The sequence below is a fragment of the Orcinus orca genome, chromosome 14 (genome assembly GCF_937001465.1).
Source record: "Orcinus orca chromosome 14, mOrcOrc1.1, whole genome shotgun sequence".
NCBI classification, from domain to species: domain Eukaryota; kingdom Metazoa; phylum Chordata; class Mammalia; order Artiodactyla; family Delphinidae; genus Orcinus; species Orcinus orca.
This window is the reverse complement of record NC_064572.1, coordinates 40,208,751-40,233,957: the sequence shown is the minus strand read 5'-3', so window position 1 is coordinate 40,233,957 and position 25,207 is coordinate 40,208,751. Positions and strand designations below refer to the sequence as shown.

Below are 25,207 nucleotides of genomic sequence, written 5' to 3'. Positions count from 1 at the left end.
CATCAAGAAAAAAAGGGAGAAGACTCAAATCAATAGAATTAGAAATGAAAAAGGAGAAGTAACAACTGACACTGCAGAAAAACAAAGGATCATGAGAGAATACTACAAGCAACTCTGCCAATAAAATGGACAACCTGGAAGAAATGGACAAATTCTTAGAAAAGCACAACCTGCCGAGACTGAATCAGGAAGAAACAGAAAATATGAACAGACCAATCACAAGCACTGAAACTGAAACTGTGATTTAAAATCCTTCAACAAACAAAAGCTCAGGACCAGATGGCTTCACAGGCGAATTCTATCAAACATTTAGAGAAGAGCTAACACCTGTCCTTCTCAAATTCTTCCAAAATATAGCAGAGGGAGGAACACTCCCAAACTCATTCTACGAGGGCAACATCACCCTGATACCAAAAGCAGACAGAGATGTCACAAAGAAAGAAAACTACAGGCCAATATCACTGATGAACATAGATGCAAAAATCCTCAACAAAATACTAACAAACAGAATCCAACAGCACATTAAAAGGATGATACACCATGATCAAGTGGGGTTTATCCCAGGAATGCAAGGATTCTTCAATATACGCAAATCAATCAACGTGATACACCATATAAACAAATTGAAGGAGAAAAACCATACGATCATCTCAATAGATGCAGAGAAAGCTTTCAACAAAATTCAACACCCATTTATGATAAAAACCCTGCATAAAGTAGGCATAGAGGGAACTTTCCTCAACATAATAAAGGCCATATATGACAAACCCACAGCCAATATCGTCCTCAATGGTGAAAAACTGAAAGCATTTCCACTAAGATCAGGAACAAGACAAGGTTGCCCACTCTCACCACTCTTATTCAACATAGTTTTGGAAGTTTTATCCACAGCAATCAGAGAAGAAAAGGAAATAAAAGGAATCCAAATCAGAGAAGAAGAAGTAAAGCTGTCACTCTTTGCAGATGACATGATACTATACATAGAGAATCCTAAAGATGCTACCAGAAAACTACTAGAACTAATCAATGAATTTGGTAAAGTAGCAGGATAAAATATTAATGCACAGAAATCTCTTGCATTCCTATACACTAATGATGAAAAATCTGAAAGTGAAATCAAGAAAACACTTCCATTTACCATTGCAACAAAAAGAATAAAATATCTAGGAATAAACCTACCTAAGGAGACAAAAGACCTGTATGCAGAAAAATATAAGACACTGATGAAAGAAATTAAAGATGATACAAATAGATGGAGAGATATACCATGTTCTTGGATTGGAAGAATCAACATTGTGAAAATGACTCTACTACCCAAAGCAATCTACAGATTCAATGCAATCCCTATCAAACTACCACTGGCATTTTTCACAGAACTAGAACAAAAAATTTCACAATTTGTATGGAAACACAAAAGACCCTGAATAGCCAAAGCAATCTTGAGAACGAAAATGGAGCTGGAGGAATGAGGCTCCCTGACTTCAGACTATACTACAAAGCTACAGTAATCAAGACAGTATGGTACTGGCACAAAAACAGAAAGATAGATCAATGGAACAGGATAGAAAGCCCAGAGATAAACCCACACACATATGGTCACCTTATCTTTGATAAAGGAGGCAGGAATGTACAGTGGAGAAAGGACAGCCTCTTCAATAAGTGGTGCTGGGAAAACTGGACAGGTACATGTAAAAGTATGAGATTAGATCACTCCCTAACACCGTACACAGAAATAAGCTCAATATGGATTAAAGACCTAAATGGAAGGTCAGAAACTATCAAACTCTTAGAGGAAAACATAGGCAGAACACTCTATGACATAAATCACAGCAAGATACTTTTTGAGCCACCTCTAGAGAAATGGAAATAAAAACAAAAATAAACAAATGGGACCTAATGAAACTTAAAAGCTTTTGCACAGCAAAGGAAACCATAAACAAGACCAAAAGACAACCCTCAGAATGGGAGAAAATATTTGCAAATGAAGCAACTGACAAAGGATTAATCTCCAAAATTTACAAGCAACTCATGCAGCTCAATACCAAAAAAACAAACAACCCAATCCAAAAATGGGCAGAAGACCTAAATAGACAATTCTCCAAAGAAGATATACAGACTGCCAACAAACACATGAAAGAATGCTCAACATCATTAATCATTAAAGAAATGCAAATCAAAACTACAATGAGATATCATCTCACACCAGTCAGAATGGCCATCATCAAAAAATCTACAAACAATAAATGCTGGAGAGGGTGTGGAGAAAAGGGAACACTCTTGCACTGCTGGTGGGAACGAGAATTGGTTCAGCCACTATGGAGAACAGTATGGAGGTTCCTTAAAAAACTACAAATAGAACTACCATATGACCCAGCAATCCCACTACTGGGCATATACCCTGAGAAAGCCAAAATTCAAAAAGAGTCATGTACCAAAATGTTCATTGAAGCTCTATTTACAATAGCCCGGATGTGGAAACAACCTAAGTGCCCATCATCAGATGAATGGATAAAGAAGATGTGGCACATATATACAATGGAATATTACTCAGCCATAAAAAGAAATGAAATTTAGCTATTTGTAATGAGGTAGAGAGACCTAGAGTTTGTCATACAGAGTGAAGTAAGTCAGAATGAGAAAGACAAATACCGTATGCTAACACGTATATATGGAATTTAAGAAAAGAAAATGTCATGAAGAACCTAGGGGTAAGACACAGACCTACTGGAGAACGGACTTGAGGATATGGGGAGGGGGAAGGGTGAGCTGTGACAGAGCGAGAGAGAGAGAGAGAGGCATGGACATATATACACTAACAAACGTAAGGTAGATAGCTAGTGGGAAGCAGCCGCATAGCACAGGGATATCAGCTTGGTGCTTTGTGACCGCCTGGAGGGGTTGGGATAGGGAGGGTGGGAGGGAGGGAGGCGCAAGAGGGAAGAGATATGGGAACATATGTATATGTATAACTGATTCACTTTGTTATAAAGCAGAAACTAACACTAAACTAGCAAAGCAATTATACTCCAATAAAGATGTAAAAAAATAATAATAATAAAATAAAATAATAAATAAAATGAGCAAAGGATATGAATAGATATTTCTCCAAAGAAGATATATAAATGAGCAATAAGCATATAAAAAATGTTCAACATCATTAACCATCATGGAAGTGTGCATCAAAATCACAAGATTCCACTTCACATCCTCTAGGATGCCTAGAATCAATAAGTCAAATAACAAGTGTTGTCGAGGATGTGGAGAGATTGGGACCCTAATAAACTGTAAATGTGAATGTAAAATGGTTCTGTCTCTTTAGGAAACTGTCTAGAAGTTTCTCAAAAGTTTAAACAAAGAGTTTCCATATGACCCAGCAATTCTACTTTTAGGTGGCATACCCAAGAGAAATGAAAACATACATCCGCACAAAAACTTGTACACGAATGTTCATAGCAGCATTATTCATAATAGACCAAAACTAAAAAAGAATGAAATGACCATCAGCTGGTGAATGAATAAATAAAATGTGGCATATCCATACAATGGATTAGTATTTGTTGATAAACAGAAGTGAAGCAATGATACATGCTACAACATGGATGGACCTTGAAAAATCATGTTAAGTGCAAGAAGCCAGACACAAAGGACAACATATTGTATCATTCAATTTATATGAAATATCCTAATAGGCAAATCTATAGAGACAGAAAGCAGATTAGTGGTTGCCTAAGGCTGGAAGGTATGGGCGAATAGGGTAGGGGGGTGACTAAGGAATGTAGGGTTTCCTTTCAGGGGTGATGAAAATGTTGTAAAATTGATTGTGGTGATTATTGCACAATTCAATAGATATTGAATATAAAAAGCCATTGAACTGTACACTTTGAATGGGTGAACTGTATTAGATGTGAATTGTGTACCAATAAAGCTGTTAAAATTTTAAAAAAAATAAAATAAAAAGGACAGAAAAAAAAAAAAGTTAAAAGAAAGCCTATCAACCAAGAATCCTATATCCAGCAAAACTATCCTTTAAAATTAAAGAGAAACTAAAACATTCCCAGATAAACACAAACTGCGTGAATTTGTTGCTATCAAACCTTCCCTACAAGATATACTTAAGTTGGAGACTTTAATACCTCCTTCTCATCAATGGATAAAACAACTAGGAAGAAGGTCAGCAAGGAAACAGAAGACTTGAGCAACACTACAAACTAAGGAAACCAAACAGACATGCACAGAATATATGAGATTAAATTAGTAATCAAAAAGCTCACTGCAGGGCTTCCCTGGTGGTGCAGTGGTTGAAAGTCCGCCTGCCGATGCAGGGGACACGGGTTCGTGCCCCGGTCCAGGAAGATCCCACATGCCGCGGAGCGGCTGGGCCTGTGAGCCATGGCCGCTGAGCCTGCGCGTCCGGAGCCTGTGCTCCGCAACGGGAGAGGCCACAACAGTGAGAGGCCCGCGTACCGCAAAAAAAAAACCCAAAAACAAACAAACAAAAAACTCACTGCAAAGAAAAGCCAAAACCCAAATAACCTCAATGGTGAATTCTATAAAACATTTAATGAAGAATTAACAAAATTCCTTCACGAACTCTCTCAAAAATAGAAATGAAACACTTCCCAATTCAATTTATGTGATAATATCAAAACGACAAAGACATCTCAAGAAAACTACAGACCAGTATTTGTTATGAATGTATACAGAAAAATCTTCAACAAAATACTAGCAATTTGAATCTAGCAACATCTAAAAGGATACCATGACCAAGAGGGATTTATTCGAGAAATGCAGGGTTGATTCAACATCTGAAAATCAAAGTCATACACCACATGAACAGAATGAAAGGAAAAATGATTATCTCAATAGACACAGCAATAGCATTTGAAAAAATCTAATACCTGTTCGTGATTAAAAAAAAAACACTCAACAAAATAGGAATAGAAGGGAACTTCCTCAACCTGATAAAGAAACCCACAGTTAACGTCATACTTAACAGTGAAAGACCAAATGCTTTGCTCCTACTATCAGAAAGAAGACAAAGATGTCTGCTCTCATCACTCCTTAACTTGTACTGGAGATTCTAGCCAATTATGCAGGGGGGGAAAAAAGGGAAAGCATCCAGATTGAATAGAAAAAGGTAAAACTATCTCTATTCTCAGATGACAGATCTTATATATAAGAGACTCCTGAGGAACTAGGTAGTCGGAAGGGTAAATGAATCATGCACATGAACATTGGAGGCTACACTCAGAGTTGTAGCAAAGCTTACAATGAAGAGGGAAAGTGAGCCAAGGGCCAAGATTTTTGTGAGCTAGGGATTGGGACCATTAAGGAGGAGTTGATAAAGCCAAATGCCCTAAGTGTCAAATGAAAGAGGCTTAAGAACACTTCATTTAGAAGTAACAATGAGGAGCGCAGACAAAGACCTCACCCCTAAACAGCACAGTACTAGAGTGCCTGGAAAATAAGAATCTTTCATATAAGAATGCTACTGAGGAATTAGTACATTTAGGAAAAAGTTACAATCAGGAGAATGTAGGTGAAGAAGTCAAGGATATGGGTTTGTTAAGATGTGAGAGAATTCCATATGGTTAATGGAGGGTGTAGGGAAAAGGGGAGGTCTGGGGAGAAAAGAGGAATAAAAGGATAGGCCAGGTGAAAAGAGAAACAGTACTGACAAAAATACAGAGAAAGTACATCAGTGGTTCTGAACCACCAGTCCCCTGAATTACAGATTAAGACATAATCCTGTAATTAATTATGACAACGATGGGAACTGAAGGACAGACAGGAAAGGGAACCAGCAACATTCAAGAAGTCATAGAATGGGAAGAGGAATTTTTACACATGTAATCTTAAAAGGCCCTGGGGTTAGTACATCCAAATCTTTTAAAATCAAGGTATAGAAAGAAAATAATAGTTTTAAGGTTTGCTGGAGTAAGGCTTATCTTGGATGAGATTTCTCTCTCTACCACCCATCCCCATAACTGGCTCTGAGAAATCTAGAAGTCCCAAACCTCGCACAGCTACCCAAAAGCCTGAAGGGATCCATAAACTGGTTAACCTATAACCAGTCATAACAAACCAGTATGTGTCAGTTCACTTGTTGGGAAGTTCTGCGCTGAGTCAGATTAGCAACCGCCAAGAGTTCTGTGCATTTCTCTCTCCTCATCGAGACTCACAAGTGTGGATGATCCACAAACCACTAGTCCCTCAAAATACACTGTGTAGAAGGGATTTGTCCTCATGTTTTGGAAAATGGCTACATATTTTCCTGTACCACCTTTTGCAACATCACAGTACTATAATTATATATTAAAAGCACTGCAGAGTCTACTATTTAAAAAAAAATTAACTTCGATTAACTTGTTCTTCCTATACTCATCTGATCAGTCTCCCTTTTCTACACCTATTGAAATCCAGGAATACAGTTTTTGAAAAATGTTGCTTAACTTTTCTGACAGATAAATAATCAGTCTCATTGATCTCTTGATCAATGAGATCTCATTGATCTCTTGATCATTCCCAGGGACAGAGACTGCTATCTCCAGGTAATTCATTCCATTTTCGATATTCTGATTAATAGTCTCACAAAGCTGAAATCTGCCACCCTTTATCTTAAAATGCATAGATAATTTTGCTGTCTACAGTTAGAGATCACATTTATTCATTCCTCCAAGTGAACTACCAATTCAGCTAGGAACCTAAGAGCAGTTCTCTGAAAATGTCACTGTTTCATACATGGTTTTGCACATGCTATTTTTTCCATCTGAATACTCACCCTTCTACAGAAACTGATCCTCTGCAATTGCTACAGTCATGGTTATCAGTTCAACAGGAACTTTCTTTATGCATCACTATCCTAGACAAAAACCTGTATGCTCCTGGAGTCCTGTATACAACACTTTGAGGCACCTCTCATCATTACACTGTACTAATACTGCATTATAACTATCTACATACCTGTCTCTCCCATACACTAAACACCCTGGCAGCAGGAAGTATTTACTACTCATATTTGTATGGGATGGAAAAGGCACAAGAGTCTGCTACCTACCTGATAATTGCAATGATTCCAACTGACCTCACACACTGCATAATTCTTTTTAACCTCCTCAAAACAATGCTCCGAGAAGCCACTACCAATCTACAGCTTTCACCTCTCACACCATCTCCAAATTCATTCCAGCTTGAGAATTCAGCACAGAGCTCAACATACAGGTTCTCAAAAAATACTTCTCAAATGGTTGAATAAATCTTGTCTTATAAGCAAAGGTTCATATTTTAGGTAGGCTTCTGAATTTTCATAAGTTGGCCTTAAATTTACCTTCTTATAAACCAACCATCAAAGATGAAGGAAGCATCATCTTCATTATTAGCAATGAAGACTATCTTTACATCAGATTCCTGCCTGATAATACCAACTCTCTGATGTCCATTCCTTATCAAAAGCCCAGATAACAGAAACAGAACAGCCAAAATAATGCCTGGAAGGGTATGTACTCCATACATTCTTCCAGATCTTCTAAATTTTATCCTGACATCAAATTTTACCAACAGAAGGATCTTTAGTTGGACCTCACTGTTTCATGATCCACTGTACAACTGCCTTTTGTCACTTAAGAGTTTTTTGTAGCATGGATTGAAGAACATAAAGAAAATACAGACTTAAGGAATTTATCATTATTTCTACTTTGGGAAGCTGTCTGAGACCTGTCCACTATATCACAAGGTAGTCTCCTTATAAGAAATCATGCAAAGCAACTGCTTTCAGGTTTCTATCTCATAAAAGCAAATTAATTGAGAAACATACCCTTTACCTTATGTATATTATAAATCTTGTAATGGATCAAGTTTTGTTCTTTGCTTTTGCTGCAAGGAATCTTAATTTTTTTTCTTACTTCAAGAACTATACAGTGCCTTAAGTTTCCCCCCTTCCATTGTGTCTTTATCCCAATTTTATTATTTGTATTGTAAATGTGCTCCAAAAGGACCTCAAATCCCTAGGAGAATGAGATGACAGAGTAAAAAGGGAAAAAATTAATAACTGCCATCGGGTGCCTATAGTAAGTCAGACACTGTTCCAGGCACTTTTATCCCTGATCCTTGAACACTGAGAGAAAGGTATTATTAAGTATGTTTTACAGATGGTAAACTGAAGTAGAGGGGGTTAAAAAATTATCTAAGCTCACAAAACTAAGTTGTACCAGGCCAGGGTTTGATCCCAGGTTTGAATGACTATACAGCCACACTATACATAAGGTCTGACCAAATTAAAGAGTATGGTACACTTCAAAAAGAAAAAGAATTCTAGTACAGTACTTGAGGAATTTTAAAATTTCAATTTATTATATAAGCAAAAGAAGACAAATCACTTGAAACTAATTTTACACATTAATATCTTAAACATAATAAACTTCAACAAAGTCAACATCTCTGATCATTCCCAAATAAGAACCAGAAAATCACACAAAAATTTAAAGTTCAAACAGCAGACATAAATATTTATATTCACGACAAAGCTAATGAAAAAAGATTTGAGCCAAAAGAAAAGAATTAGATTATTCCAATTAGTATCACATATAACTTGAAATGTTTTTTGGTGCCTCTAAAAACAAAGACGAAAAACAGTTTTAAGGGGTGGGCGGAAATATGATTCTAAACTAATAAGATGGAAAATATAATTGAAATTAGACTCACCTGCTCAAGTCACTTTTTCCATAGTGATGATAGTGGTCAGGATGGCTAAGGTGGTAATGCTCCTGTCCACTCCACCTCTGGGGTGGCCTTTTCCAAAATCCTTCTTGAGACTGCCGAACATTTCTGTCTGATCGGTCAAAGCGGTTCATATTGTCACACTCCACTAGACAAATTCAAAAGCGAAACACTAGAAACATGTACACAAACTCTATAAAAGCTAACTACTTACAGCTCAATAATTAAATGCTGCTGAAAATATACAAGTAATGTTCTAAAACTACCTGCCATTTATGTTAGCTAACCACAAAATCAAGATTTTCAGAAGAAAAATGACTAGTTCTTTCAGTGAAAACCAAACTTTATATTATTCAAACTGAAGTAAATTATAGAACTTTCATTATCACAGTCACTTAAGTAACAACAGTCCCACTGTTTTAAAACAAGCAAATTATCCTTGAAATCAACATTATACATTTTAAACACCAGTAGTCAGTTTTAAGTGGTTTTCATCATTATCAGTAGTTGGTTCTGACTTCAGAATGAAAATGACAAGAAAAAGTAGATTTTAAGTCTGGTAGAGAACTCATTCCTAAAAATGAATGCCACAATTAATTTTTATTGATTTCAAGAAGCACAAATTAACTCTTCATCATAAACAAATCATATTTTTTAACTTAAGCTCACAGTTTTAGAAAGTAAAATGCTCCAATCTGCCGACAGTGGAGCTTGTTCAAAAATGCCACTGAAAACAAAGCCAGTACTTTGCAGCAACAAACAGTACACTCCCTGAAATCCAAATGCCACAAAAACATGAAAAGAATTTCTTTGAAACACCCCAAGCTTCTCCTTCACTTACCCAAACACTTTTTCCTCACATATCTGAGCACTCACTAAGAGAGTTACTTTGTACGAGGGAGACATTGTGTCGCTTGCTGCCTACTCAGACATAGTTGCATACAAGGCACTGACAAACAGGCCTTCCTTCCTGCTCAACTCCCAGCCCTCCCTGTGGGAAGCAAGCCCAGTTTACCCTGTGACTCCATCTTCACTCAGTGCTTACATAGCCTCTGAGTTAAGACTGTTACTAAAAATACAACTAAACACTAACCCAAGGCAGGAACAGGAAAGGTTTCTCTAGTCTGAGAATTATTACATGAGAAAGTTCAAATCCTGCATGTTCAGAATCCCTTGTGATAAGAAAGCTTTAGAAATCAACGTAATCCTCCCCGATTAAAATTAAAAAAAAAAACTCATTATTTAAATGATTTTTTTAACTTAACCTAAAGCTGAATTTGATACATGGCAAGTGTTTAATTACAGTATACCAGATAAAAACAAACTTCCCCACTCCAAAAAAAAGGTTGATATAATTAAAGTGTATATGTTCAATTCTCATATACACTGAACTCACTGTGAACACATTACTTGTATATGAGTAACAATTTAAATAAGGTTCTAAAAGACATTGAAATTTTGTTTATTAGAAAATTTCCATTAGAGAAATCAATTTGGGGAAAAAAAACGATAGGTTTTATAGTTTAAAAAAATTTTTTTTAAGAAAAATTTTTTAAAGAAGACTTACATTTGAAATTATTTCTAACAATTTCTCATCATCTTATTGGGATAAATTAAGATATACATATTTTTAAAAGTTCAATAAAGAAAACAGGACTGTTATGTAAATAAAGGCATGGTGATCATTATGCCGCAAAAGTAAGGAGGAGAATATAAGACGGCAAAAGAAAAATAAATTGAAAAATAATCCTAAGAAGGCTTAAAAATGCTTTTAGTTGACATTCACATTATACTCATAGACTCAGTTAACTTCTTTAAGTATTTCTAAATGGCATTAAAATGTTACTTTAGGTTAAGAAATTCTGTATAGCTGAGGGATAATCTATATCTACTTTTAAATCTGAATTCATATTTCCTCTTAATTCACACAGGTAAAATTCCACTCACTCCCCAAAAAAGAAATTCTGCAATAAGAATCTGATATATAATTAGTATATCATCCACACAGTGCACTCAGAGTAATAAGAAGCACACTAATCAGGAAAACAAGTCAGGAGATGGGGTTAAATGCTGTGGGAAATTATAATGCAGAAAATGATGTGCTGCTTTTGTATTTACTAAAGATGTTGGTACTACACACAGGCTCCAAATAAAGCACTTTCATTGAAACATGAACTCAACCATCACCATAACGACAAATAGGCACCGGAAACAAATATTTTCCGTGACTACAAAACACTATTGTTAGAATTGGGACAGAGGGGGGCTTAAACTCTCAGAAAAATGTCTCCTCCAAGACTCTGAAGGAAGGAAGGGTCCCGCTTATACTACTACCTGCAGTACCCATCAATCATGTTTTGATACACTTTAAAATGTTACTAAGAAGAGAATGCGAAATAACATTAGTGGTGGTTTCTTAGAAAAGACTAAGGGCAGAGAGAAAGAAATAACATAGAAAATAAAATGGAAAGCCAATAAAATTACAAGATGGAGTTAATTTAAAGCCAGTTTCCAGCGCCAATGAAGGAACAGGACAAACAAGACTAAGAAAGGAAATAAATCCTTCTGAATGTGTAATATCATAGGGAAGGATGAGGCAAACCTAAAGGCTTTCCAAAAAAAATTTTAACCAATATGCTGATCAAAACTATCTACACACCAGATTTGACCCTAATTATGAGTTTAGGAATAGAGAATAAATAAATGCCTTCTAAAGGGGCTTTCTAGCTCCCAAAGTAAAAGGCAGATTTTAGTAGGTTTTTTACTATGAGTAGGAGACAGAATTTTCAGTACTTCTACCCTGTGATGAGGGAAAGAGAATCTAACATAGCTAACTGAAAGGTATGGGATATGGAGATGCCTGTGTCTAACACTCATCATACCCATTTCTTCTGATTTGATAAAGAACGAAATATGATGCCAAAAGTACCCTAGATTCTTTCTAATAACTTAAAGTCCTAAGAAGATAATGGCTGACACAGGTAGTATTCCTATCTATGACTAACAACTGGCTATGAAGATAGCAGGAAGAAATTACATATCAGAAAGTCTGGAAAGGATGTGTCATGCAGGAGGTTTTACAATATGAACAAGAAAGTTTTTTAAATGAAATTTGGTTTGAAAGGAGAAAAGCTCATGATAAAAAAAAAATCATGAAGTTGATATTACTAAATGCCATTAGTACTGAAAAAGAAAGATAAATTTCCAGAAGAAAATACAGTAATTGGAAAGTGGTAAAGGACAATACTATTGACCTCATATGACTATATCTCAATAAAATGTTTAGCAAAAAAGTGGCCTTAGGAAATATATTAATAGCATGAAGTAAGTGCAATTTAATAGGCACCATAATTTGATGGGATAGGATTCAGGAAGTAATTAGAAAGATATCTTTTTCAACAGAGAAAAGTTTAAAACAGAACGAGTGGAAGAAAGATCACACCTAAGAAAATGTATACTATGGAAATTTCATAAACCTAAGGATGATGCTATGAATGTGCCAAATGCTAGGCTTTAATCTGTAGGCAATGAGTGGCCATTAGAAGTTTCTGAGCAAGAGAATAAAACAATACAACTATGCCTTTGGTATAACCAAACTGTTTATATGAGAGACACTTTAGAACAAAAAGCAAGCAAAGCTCAAATACCCACTGGTCCGCTAAAAGAAATTCAGATTCCAAAATTTCCTTACGAGATTCCCTCACCAAGGTAAAAGAAAAATATAAAAGAAAATGGTCTCTCTTTTTAGATCCTCCCAAATTGCTACTCAAATCTAAAGTCCTTTTTCCGTTTATTCCTCTTCCCTCATTCTATATTCAATTTCCCTCCACCCCATCTCTCCCTTTAACCTCTTTCCCTACCCCTCAAGCTGACCAGAAACCTAAAAAACTCTATACCTCTTAACCCTCCTTCAGAAGACGGAAAATTCCCTTAAGGTTGACTTGGATCTGGTCTCATCCTGAGCTGAGAGCCATAGCTACAGACTTTCTAAGGTCTAAACAAGACTGGGAGAAATTTCCAGAAGAATTTAGAATACTTTTAGCAATTGATAATCCAGGGCCTCCGGATTTATACCAATTAGTTCATACATTAGAAGGAAATCTAGGTGCATAAAAACAGAATAGAAAAAGCACAGTTTGAAAAACCTAAAGTTGACTGAAGAACCCACGATTGTGTAGTAGAGGAGGAAAGATTTTCTGAACTCTCTTAGGGCCTGAAAATAAAACTGATAAGATAGATTAATAGGAGAAAAGCATACAAATTTATTTAATATGTGACATGGGAGCCTTCATGAGAAAATGAAGACCCAAAGAAACAGTTAGACCTGTATATTTTTATGCTAGGCTTGATGAAGAGTAGACAGGCAAGGAGGAATGTGACAGGTTAAGGAGTCTAAGTGTGGTAAACTGGGGGAAACTTTAGCAAGGCCTGTTTGTTAGGATCTTCTTGGTCTAACTTTGTCTTCAGAGATAAGGATGCTCCTTTCCTCTAGGTATGGGGAAGGCGCCCCTCACATGATGGTTTTATGACCTGTTTCAGGGAAGATGGGCAAGAGGGGGAGGAAATCAGAGTGATTTTTCTGCTTCTGCCATTTTCTCAAACTCCTTCAGCTTAAAATATTCAATATGCCAAGGTGCCATATTTTGGGGTCGTGTGTCCTGAACTCCATCAATTGCAGAGGAAATCAGAAGTTAGAAAAGGACTTTCAGAGGCTGTCAACAAAGTATTTCCTGTGAACGTAGACTGGGCTCTGATTCAGTTCTGTAAGCAAAGGAAGAATAAATCCACTAGAGATTTCACAGATAGACTAACACCATCAGATAGCATTCAGGAATAGATTCTGAAAGAGATGTGACCTCGTCTCCCTCCTCCCTTGCCAGACTTCAGTGCTTGGAAAGAGACTTAGAAAAAAGCAGAATAAGACTCAGAATAAAATGATGTCCTTCACATATAACGAGATGCCTCCACCCAAGTAAATTAAACACTGGAGAAAGGAGTCTCTTGATACACTTATAGATAAATAGCAGGGCACTGAAAAACTGTCTTGCATTGCCTAAGAAATAAAAGAGAAAAAATAAGTGGGCGATTAGTCAAAGTGTTCTGAAGGAAAAATCAAGCACCCAATTTCAGGTTTTACCCTTAAACACAAAGATAAAATTTTCTAAACAGTAAAGGACAACCCTGAAAATATATTATTGATATAGGCACTATAATATCAACTTTAAACCCTGTGACTATTATATAACCTCCCCCTCAGTGTCACTAAACCACCCAGTGTAGCTATCTCCAATAACTCAGACAGTTCCCAAGTCCTAGCCCATAACTGTCCAAGAAACATTTGACCAACAAACATTCTTTCCTTGTCTGTGCTACCACATATGCTACCTTAATAGGTTCACAAATGCAATTGCCAGATAAATATTCTCTTCATGGCCTCTTCCTTGAAATCCCAGATGACTTCCCTACTCATAATAAAGTCACACCAAACTTGTGTCCAAATCAAACCCAAATTAAAGATCTCAACAAGGTGCCAGTCTTCTTGTTGACAAAAATTCCACTGATACTGGCAGAATTAGTGGGGCTGAACCCATAAAATCCAGAGTGATCCATCCAAAACTCTACCCAAATTTGCACAGTAGCTTCAAAAACCAGAAGCTAAAGGGAACTAAAACCAATAGTCTAAGTATATTAGAAGACCCCTTAAACCTTGTACCAATCCTTGTAACATTCCTATCCTGCCAATAAAAAAACTCAGCAGCAGTGGGTATAGTCATTCAGGACCTCAGACCTATAAAGAGAATAGTCATTCCCTCCTTCCCAGTAGTACCAAACCTAAATACTGTTTTATCTTTGGTGCCTCTGAAGGCTACATATTTTAGATCCAGGTTCTGCTTTCTTCCGTGTTCAATTAGCTCAAAATAATCAATACTTGTTTGCCTTCTCCTAGGAAAATCTATAATATATGTGAGATGTTATACCTCAGGAGTTCCCTCCTACTTTTCACAAGTCCCCAGCCAAGACCTCAGAAACTTTAAATTGCCTTGTGATTCTACTTTTACCTAATATATGGATAACTTTTTGTTGTGCTCTAAAGATGAGGCAGGCTCTAAGACCAATGCCATCTCTCTACTTCCTGGTTTAGCTAAGGTTTCCAAAGAGAAGTTGTTATAGTTCTGTCAAAGTAAAATGCATTAGATAATTTATTCCATGGAGGTAAATCCTTCATTCCTCACTACCAGCCCTTAAAACTTCACATTAAATCTCCTGGATCATAAAGTCTCATTATTTTTTCCCTTATAATCATTAATGGTTTATGTTTTTCTTCTGTGTTCTAAAATACTTTTCCACTTGATCTTCCAGGCCACTAATTCAGATTTCAACTATGCTTTCTGTCATCGATTGAACTGTTTTGTTGGGAAATCTTCTTTTATAATAAGCTCCAGAAAGTATTGTGCTGCAATTGAATCTAAGTGCTCTCATTATCATCTCTTTCGGCCACTCTAATCCCGGAAGTTCTGCTGTTTTCCCTGTTCCTCTTCCTGGGTACTGGCTGTGGTTTTTCTTTCTCAGTTGACTAGAACTCAGCACTGATTGCTAGAGTATCCCAAGTGACAGCAGAACCACAAGAAGATGCAACAGTCTCTACCCCTGTGGTAGAGTAGATACTGTTCTCAGCTCTACACTCTGTCCTTCAATAGACTTATACATCCAATGTCCTCTGCTGCAGAGATTCGCACTGTGAATAGAGTATACTTCCAAGTCGCACTGCTCTTAGGGTTGGCCATGTAACTTGCTTTGGCCAACAGAATGTGGGTAGAATACCAGTGTGCTGGTTCTAAGTGAAGACTTTAAGAGATACTAAATGCATGCTTCTCCGCACCCTATTGTCCTTCTGCCATCTGCCATGAGCACAACCTGCTCCAAGGAGTCCTGGTTTCAAAATGAAGAAGCAAGGAGTAGACCTGAACTCAGTCCCACAGTCTGAGCTATCCCAGCTAATACAAAGATCCATGAATGAGAAAAATAAATGTTTATTTTGAAAGCCACTGAGATTCTAAGAGTGATTATTATACAGCATCCTGGCAGCAGGGGAAAAGAAAAAACAAGCAAAAAAACCCTGACCATAAGACAAAAGTGAACAGCAAGCAGGCTCCTTGTACCTCGATGAAGCACTAGAACAACGAACCACCCTCTCTGAAATATCCTTGCATTTTCCTAGCAACATGTATAAAAAGGACTTCACTACCCTTTTTAGTTCATCCCTGGCCCCTGGAAGGCCTAAGAAACCTGGCAAATGTTGACTAACAGGGAATCCACAGCTCTCTGAGATTCTTCTTCCAGGAGGATCCTCATTTCAACCCTTGCCCCAGAGGATTCCTAGGCTGGTCTCTGGTTCCTGACAAGTCTTTAAGACAGAAAATCCTTCAAATGCTATGGCAATGGGGGCAAGAGCACCCAGGCCCCTCTTGCACATGGATTATCTAAAGCCCCACTCCAGCAGTTACTGGGATCCAGAGACGAAGACAGACCAGATTTGAGAGTAAAAAGGATAGAATGATTCATTCAGGTCACCATTTTCCCAGAATTGATTTTTTTAAAGTATTTATTAACTTAATGGTTTTTGCTGCTGTTTTACAAGTCAAATGATATCTCTTTTTCTCTAAATTTATGTTTTCTTAAAATCAAAATGAGATAAAGGAATAAAAAATTGGATAAGACAAAGGGAAAAAAGGACAAATCCTATCTACCAGATACTTTAGGATATAGGTATACAATCTTATTGGATCATACAGAGTTATACGTAAGACCTACAAAGTCAGGTTTTAAACATTTAAATAATTTTGCAAAAGAACCTGTTTAACATCACTTATGATAAATTCTCAGCCTGAAAAGGCTACCACCATAGAGATAAGGAAGTCTGTAAATAACAAATACCAAATTGGATGTAGTCAAGTAGCTCAACTATATACTTCTGAAGGTTCAATATTGTCCCCCCTACCATTCTCAAGAGGTGCATCCTCAGGCAGATCCACATCAAGCATAAGGTCATCATCCTCAAGGTCACATGATTCAAGATTATTCAGAATATCCTGTAAACAAAAGCAGAAAAAATGCTATAACCTAGCTCAGTGTAATCATTATTTTCAAACATCACTATATGAGAATCTTATTTTACTCAATGTTTGTGTGGTTAAGAATAGATTTTAAAGATAAAATTTAAAAAAAAAATAGATTCAACTGGTTTACTTGGTTAAGCTATTTGTAACATCCTTTTCCTAGTCTTCTTCCCCACCAGTAATTTTTATTTGTATTTTTAAAAACTTACACAGTGCTCACTATCTGCAAGATATTGTTCTAAGCACTTCACAGATATTGATTTCTTCAGTCTTCACTATGATTTAGTGACTAGTATAATCTCCATATTATACATGATGAAACTAATGCACAGAAAATCTAAATCCCTGGCCAAAACAGAATGTGAACAACAGGAGGTCAATCTCCCGAGTCCACGCTTTTAACAACTTCCCTAATAACATGAATAATCAAAAATGGTAAACAATCTCACAGGATGTATTCATATTTGGTGTGGGAGGTGGTATTTTATTATCTCTAGGGATCTGACTACTTACGTAAATTAATGAAGTGAGTCTTTAATGATGTCATTATTACATTTCCTTTCCTGAGCCAAACACCGATGCTACTACTACTTTCAGCACCACTACTACTTCCTTGGTTTATCTTAATTTGTTCTTTCTCTACAGTAGGACTGGACTACTCAAATTGGTTATAAGCAGTCCCTCTTGGGTTCTATTTGCAATCTTGTTAGAAAAGTACTGTTAGAAACAGTCCTTAGAAAAGTACTGTTTTGCTTTAGAAGACTCTTATTCTGAAGTCTAAATAACTAAATAAACAAAAACTAAGTTTAAGGTAATGAACTCAGTTTGACCTATAGCCCACTAGTGAATCCCTCCAGTCCAAAAACTGATCTAATACTGCAAGATCTTGCCTTAGTATATACAAGTAAAAAGATCACAAATTCACAAATCTTTAAATGGGACTGAGAGATTATGACCTTGAAAAACACTCACAGAAGGGGAATATCTACTTTATTATAGATAATATGAATAAAATTAGAAGTGTTTCCTGTATTGGATATTCCACACAAATCTTTTCAATTTTGTGTTGGGCCTTCCTTCCAGGATCCACTGAGAACTAAGAGTAATTGGAATAATTGTTATTATTTAAAATGAACAAAAAAGCTGCATAATTATTTAACCTTGGCATAAGAAAAAGTTATTTCACAGAACCTCTTTCCATTATGAAATATTTGCTGTTCTTAAAACAGTCTTCCTAAAAAAATCAAGGAAAAAAATGAATATGGAAAAAAAAAACTGCCAAAGGCCATAATGGACAATTCACAAAATAAATAGAAAATAAACGGCCAATAAATACAATGTAGGAAAGAATGCTACCACACCAATGTGGATTTATCATGATTTAGAGGAATCTAGTATCCATACAAACCATCTGGAGGCCAATTTGTTAAAATTTAGCTAAAACCTTTTTGAAAAAGGCAAAGTCTTCCCTCCTAATAATTTATCCCTTAGAAACAGACAAATGCAGAAAATATATGTATAAGTGTGGCTATTGTAGCATTGGACAGAATGGCAAAAAAAGTAGGAATGAGCTAAATGTCCAACAACAGAAAAATGGTTAAACAGGAAGTACGATATAGTCATACAACAGAATATGATGTTGTTCTTAAAAAAAGGTAATAAAAATATATTTACAGACATAGAAAGATGTTAATTGGGGAAAAATACGGACTAGTTTGTTTCCAATCTTTTGCTCTTACAAATAATGTTTCAACAAATCCCTATATGTCAACATTAAATTGAAATAAATGAATCTGTATATCAGGTTGATGGTATAACACTCAGAGAGAAACTATTTCAAGTGGGGGAAAAAAATCCTCAAACTATTTTCAGTAATCACATTACAGATGGTAATAATGGTGTTGTTATTCTGAGACTTGTGTATATTGGTATTTGCTGAAAAATGGATTCTCATCTCAGGAAAAAGAAAATAAAGATGTAAAAAACAATGAAATTAAGTAAAAATTCTATGCTATGTTCCTGAGTATAAGTGGGAAGTATCAGTATGAACACAAGATGTTTTTCATCTTAAAATAAAAGATACATTTCTTCCACTGAAAAGGCCTACATGTTAACTGGAAAAAAAAAAATCACGTCTCTAAAACAGCATATACAGAATTATCCATTTTATTAAAAAAAATTGTATAATATGCATTGGAAAAAACTTAGAAGAAAACCAAAACACAGGTTAACTATTTTAGGATTCTGAGATTTTTCTTTTTCTTTTTTTTTTTTTTTTTTTGATTAGAGTACCTGTATTTTCTCATTTTCTGCAGTAATTATTATAACTTATATAATTTTACTCCTAAAATCATATCTTCAATTAAAAACGTTTGGCTATTTGTATGAATATGTGTGAAACAAGATGATGTTGGGCACCCCAGGCCAAATCTGACAACTAAAGACACAGCAAAGAATCAAAGGCAATAGAACCTCATTTTCTAAGTCCAAAGTAGGGCTTGCTGAGAAGCACCAGTCAGCAAAAGGAGCACTGTCACCACTGCCAAAAAGGTGTTCAACTTTTAATAACTAATTAAACTCTACATATGTTTTGTAGGGTTTTCTGTAGGTTTCATTTTATAACAAAGATTTAAAAACATAGTCTTAGGGAATGGGAATGAGCCTGTTCTAATGAATTCAAAAGTGGTCAAAAAATTGTATCACTTTGAGAAGTTACTAAGGCTCAATGGAAAAGTAAGGGGGACACAGTTAGCAATAGTTACAGAAAGGGAAAACCATCCACATTTATGCTTCAAGTTAACACTCATCAATGAATCATTATATATGATATTTCAGAAATTTATCTAGACACATGGAAAGATGCTCTGTAAAATGGTGGGTGGGGAAGCAATTATATATGTACAATATGACTTCATCTTTAATGCTGTAAAATACATTTAAATGTCTGAATGGTGATAAACCAAAGAATTGTTATTATTTTCCACTATGTGAGACAACATGCGCTTATGTTCTTTGTATTCCTTTTGATTTTGACTTGCTACACTTTTTTTGATTTTGTAATAAGAACATACTGCTTTTATAATAAGCAAAACTTCACACTTAAAACAGTGAACCTCCCTTAGCAACAGCAGGGAAGTTCAAACCACACAAGTCTAGCCTGCATGTGGGAATCCTCAACCCAGCCCATCCCCTAACCACAATAATAACCAGAGCCACCTGCCTCTCCCCTCTTCACTCGAGCCATTCTGGACTAGTTTGGGTGTCTGTCCTGGTGTTCGCAGAAAGTCTCACTATGTGAATAATAAATGTTTTCACATTCTCTTGCTACATGTGTGGCACCATCTTTCTCGACACTGAACAAATCTGGGGGGAGGGCAGTTGATCCTGCCTCCATGTGGCAACCACAAGACACACCATCAAAAATTCAACACATATGAAAACCAATATATGCAAGGCATAATTCTGGGTACATGATATATTCATGTAAAAAGACAATCCCTATCTTGAGAGTTTGCTAAACTACTCAATGATATTGCTGCCCTGGCATCCATTTTGTGTGACCAAGAAGTCTGCAGGGGCCTGCCCTAGATAACAGTTCCAGAGTCATAAGCAAATGTAAATTCCTAACAAGACTTCTCCAGCAGCCCTTGTGAGCAACAGTCTCCCCTGCCCCCCAGGGACTGCCCCTTGTGAAACCTTAGATAAGACCGCTGCTGAGCTTACCAAAACCCTGCACTTCTTGGTTTGAACTGCCCAATCAAGCCTTAGCCCAAGAACCTAAAAGCACTCCAGCCATGGACCCTAATAATAAAAGCATGTGCCCCAGGTTCCTGCCACTCTGTTTGCCCTTGTATGGCTCCTCGAGGCATGCCACGTTTTCCCATATGGCCCCTGCAGGCATGCCATGTACTTCTTCCAGGACCTGAGAGTAATAAACTTCTCTATTTCTATTTCCCTTGTGGTCTTTTGTTGAATTGGGGCTCACCAAACAACACTTTGGGGCTCTACTTAACAAATGTTAATTTAACAAAGTCACAACAACCCTCCAAATTTACTTGTCTCCCCTCAAACAGAAAATTCCTTCACAGTATGGTATTCCCAGGTGCCATGAGGGTATATCACATGGATATATATCTTGGCAAATCAGAGCCAATCTAAAACAAATTCAATTGCAACAAAAAGAATAAAATACCTAAGAATAAACCTACCTAAAGGGACAAAAGACCTGTATGCAAAAAACTGTAAGATACTGATAAAAGAAATTAAAGATGATACAAATAGAGAGATATACCGTGTTCTTGAATTGGAAGAATCAACATTGTGAAAATGACTATACTACCCAAAGCAATCTACAGATTCAGTGCAATCCCTATCACACTACCAATGGCATTTTTCATAGAACTAGAACAAAAAATTTCACAATTTGTATGGAAACACAAAAGACCCCAACTACCCAAAGCAATCTGGAGAAAGAAAAACGGAGCTGGAGGAATCAGGCTCCCAGTCTTCAGACTATATTACAAAGCTAAAGTAAGCAAGACACTATGGTACTGGCACAAAAACAGAAATATAGATCAATGGAACAGGACAGAAAGACCAGAGATAAACCCACACACATATGGTCACCTTATTTTTGACAAAGGAGGCAAGAATATACAATGGAGAAAAGACAGCCTCTTCAATAAGTGGTGCTGGGAAAACCGGACAGCTACATGTAAAAGAATGAAATTAGAACACTCCCTAACACCATACACAAAAATAAATTCAAAATGGATTAAAGACCTAAATGTAATGCCAGACACTATAAAACTCTTAGAGGAAAACATTGGCAGAACACTCCATGACATAAATCACAACAAGATCCTTTTTAACCCACCTCCTAGAGAAATGGAAATAAAAACAAAAATAAACAAATGGGACCTAATGAAACTTAAAAGCTTTTGCACAGCAAAGGAAAACATAAACAAGACCAAAAGACAACCCTCAGAATGGGAAAAAATATTTGCAAATGAAGCAACTGACAAAGGATTAATCTCCAAAATTTACAAGCAGCTCATGCGGCTCAATACCAAAAAAACAAACAACCCAATCCAAAAATGGGCAGAAGACCTAAATAAACATTTCTCCAAAGAAGATATACAGATTGCCAACAAACACATGAAAGGATGCTCAACATCACTGATCATTAGAGAAATGCAAATCAAAACTACAATGAGGTATCACCTCACACCAGTCAGAATGGCCATCATCAAAAAATCTGCAAACAATAAATGCTAGAGAGGGTGTAGAGAAAAGGGAACCCTCTTGCACTATTGGTGGGAATGTAAATTGATACAGCCACTATGGAGAACAGTATGGAGGTTCCTTAAAAAACTACAAATAGAAGTACCATATGACCCAGCAATCCCACTACTGGGCATATACCCTGAGAAAACCATAATTCAAAAAGAGTCATGCACCACAATGTTCACTGCAGCACTATTTACAATAGCCAGGACATGGAAGCAACCTAAGTGTCCATCGACAGATGAATGGATAAAGGTGTGGCACATATATACAATAGAATATTACTCAGCCATAAAAAGAAATTAAATTGAGTTATTTGTAGTGAGGTGGATGGACCTAGAGTCTGTCATAGAGAGGGAAGTCAGAGAAAAACAAATACCGTATGCTAACAGATATATATGGAATCTAAAAAAAAAAAAAAAAAAAAGGTTCTGATGAACCTAGGGACATGACAGGAATAAAGACACAGATGCAGAGAATGGACTTGAGGACATGGGGAGGGGGAAGGGTAAGCTGGGACGAAGTGAGAGAGTGGCATGGACATATATACACTATCAAATGTAAAATAGATAGCTAGTGGGAAGCAGCCACATTGCACAGGGAGATAAGCTCCTTGCTTTGTGACCACCTAGAGGGGTGGGATAGGGAGGGTGGGAGGGAGACGCAAGAGGGAGGAGATATGGGGATATATGTATAGGTATAGCTGATTCACTTTGTTATAAAGCAGAAACCAACACACCATTGTAAAGCAATTATACTCCAATAAAGATGTTCAAAAAATTTAACAATTTAAAAATTTTTTAAATAAAATAAAATAAAATTGTTTTAAATAAAACAAAGTCAAGTCAAGACAACCTAAGAAACAACAAATTCAGCCTCTAGAACGTGGAAGAGGAGACTATATTCTGCATAAACAGTATGGTAAGGGCAAGGAAGCAAAAAGCATAATCTATTCCAAACGTTGGCAGAAACTTTTTTAAAAGGTGAAAAGTATTTTAGATTTTGCAAGTCTACAGAGAAAATCAAGTATATTATGTAGGTACTTATATAACCATTTAAAGTGTAACCTCTGGAAGTGTAAAAAACATTCTTAGTTTTCAGGCTGTGAAAAAAACAGGTGGTTGGTCAAATTTCGCTTACAGGACATAGTATGCTGATCTGCTCTATTCAAATAACTTCAAGTAGCTCATTAACACTTGTTATGGACTGAATGTTTGTGTGTGCATCCCCCCAAAATTCGTATGTTGAAGCTCTAACCCTCAATATGAGGATATTTGGAAATATGGCCTTTGGGAGATAATTAGGTTTAGACAAGGTCATGATGGTGGGGACCCGATCATGGGATTAGTGTCCTTAGAGGAAGCAAAAGAGACCAGAGCACACAATCTCTCTCCCCACCATGTGAGGATTCTGTTAAAAGGTGAAGAGGGCCTTCACTAGGAACTGAATCTGCCAACACCTTGATCTAGGACTTCCAGACTCCAAAACCGTAAAAAATAAATGTCTCTGTTCAAGCCACACAGCCTACAGTATTTTGTTACAGTAGCTAGAACTAAGACAACACTCAAACAGAGTGTAAGGGGAAGGGACAGAAATATATCTACATCATGAAAAACTATTTCAGCCATGTTAAGGAGTTTGGACTGTATCTCAATGACAGGGATATGACTGTTGAGTTTTAAGAAGTGACAAATTGAGATCTACATTAAAGAAACATTATTCTGGTTACAGTGTAGACAATGGATTTAAATGGGGGAAAAAAAGCAGTTTTGTAGCTACTGCAGAATCCATGTGGCATATGACAGCAGCCTGATATTAATTAGTGTCAGTGACAATGAAAGAATAGCAATTATAAGACACACTGAGGAGTTAGGATCTAAAGAACCAAAGTTAACTAAGAAGTAAAGAAAGAGCCATGAATGACTCCTTGGTTCCTGGATTTAGAAACAGGTGGGTGATTCCCATTCACTGAAATAAAGTACTAAAAAAGGATGACCAGATGTGATAGGAGATTAAAAAATTAATAAATAATATTAGAACCTGACAGTTTTGACATGCCTGCTGCATCTTCAAGAAGACATGTCCACCAGACAATTAAATATACAGGGGAGTGGAGTTGAGGTGTGGGAGTCACTACCACATAGATGACAACTGAAAGTTGTTGAATAATGAGTTTGACAAGAGACACAATGCTGACTGAGAAGACTGGATTCTAATACCTGTCTTAGACAGTTTTTCCCACATTCCCATAGAAGGTCTCTGTTTCTCCAATATCAGATTTTGAGAAGAGTAGTATCAGAGATATTATTAGACCTTTCAGAAAGGATTCAGGCAAAGAGATAAGAAAAAAATTATTATAATTTTTCTTCACTAGTGTAGAAATCTGTCATTTGTACAGTCTAGGAAATGCATTATTATAGGAAGAAAGGAAGCCATATAAGCATGGAGACTGCTTAACATGGCAAAGTGTTTCTCTTCCATGTTTGTGATGGTGGCAGGCTCTTCCTCTCACTGGCAAGCCTGCATTTGTTGGGAGCCAACATCCACATATACCTGGGAGACGATCTAGCACAGCCATTAGCTGGGAGTATGACAATGAAAACATAAATCTGTATACTGTCTGGCTTCCAGAGGCTTCCCACAAATCTCATTGGAATTAAAACCCTGACTAAACACATATGAGCAGAAGTGCCACAGAACTTCCTTGGTCTCTGAGAATGCTTTTCCATTCAAAAAGAGTGAACTATGAGATGGTGGGCCAGTGCTTCCTTAACGAGTTTCTCCTTCAATAATACACTGAAGAAAGCCTAAATGTTTCTGGCAAATAAAGGACTTCATCACAAGTTTGTATTCATCACCATGCAGTAAAATTAATTTTTTCTTTTGGCATACAGTTTATGAATTTTAAAACACATATAAGTTTGTGTAATCACCAATATAATCAGGACACATAATTTCTTCACCCAAAGAAACTTCCTTGTACTATCCAGTTTTAATTACACCCTCTCCCACCCATCACCCCTAGCAGACAATGATCTGTTCTCCATCACTACAGCTGTGTTTTTTAAGAATGTCATAACTGCAATCAT

The 25,207-nt window shown here is 36.5% G+C and overlaps 1 protein-coding gene across 8 annotated transcripts in view; it reads right to left on the bottom strand.

Moving 5' to 3' along the window:
• Window positions 1-25,207, bottom strand: part of CCSER2 (coiled-coil serine rich protein 2) — a 160,538-nt gene that overhangs the window by 75,295 nt on the left and 60,036 nt on the right. For 7 of the 8 annotated variants that reach the window (XR_004484954.2, XM_004273012.3, XM_049697133.1 and 4 more), the window contains 2 exons: window positions 16,715-16,805; window positions 8,701-8,863 (listed from right to left, as the gene is read on the bottom strand). Coding sequence is in view for 7 of the 8 variants with exons in the window: in XM_004273012.3 (XP_004273060.1) it covers window positions 8,701-8,863; window positions 16,715-16,805 (254 nt within the window). In the remaining variant the exon portion in view is untranslated. Of the gene's footprint in view, window positions 1-8,700; window positions 8,864-9,556; window positions 9,704-16,714; window positions 16,806-25,207 lie in introns of those variants that run through there. The other variant, XM_033433949.2, reaches the window with a different exon arrangement.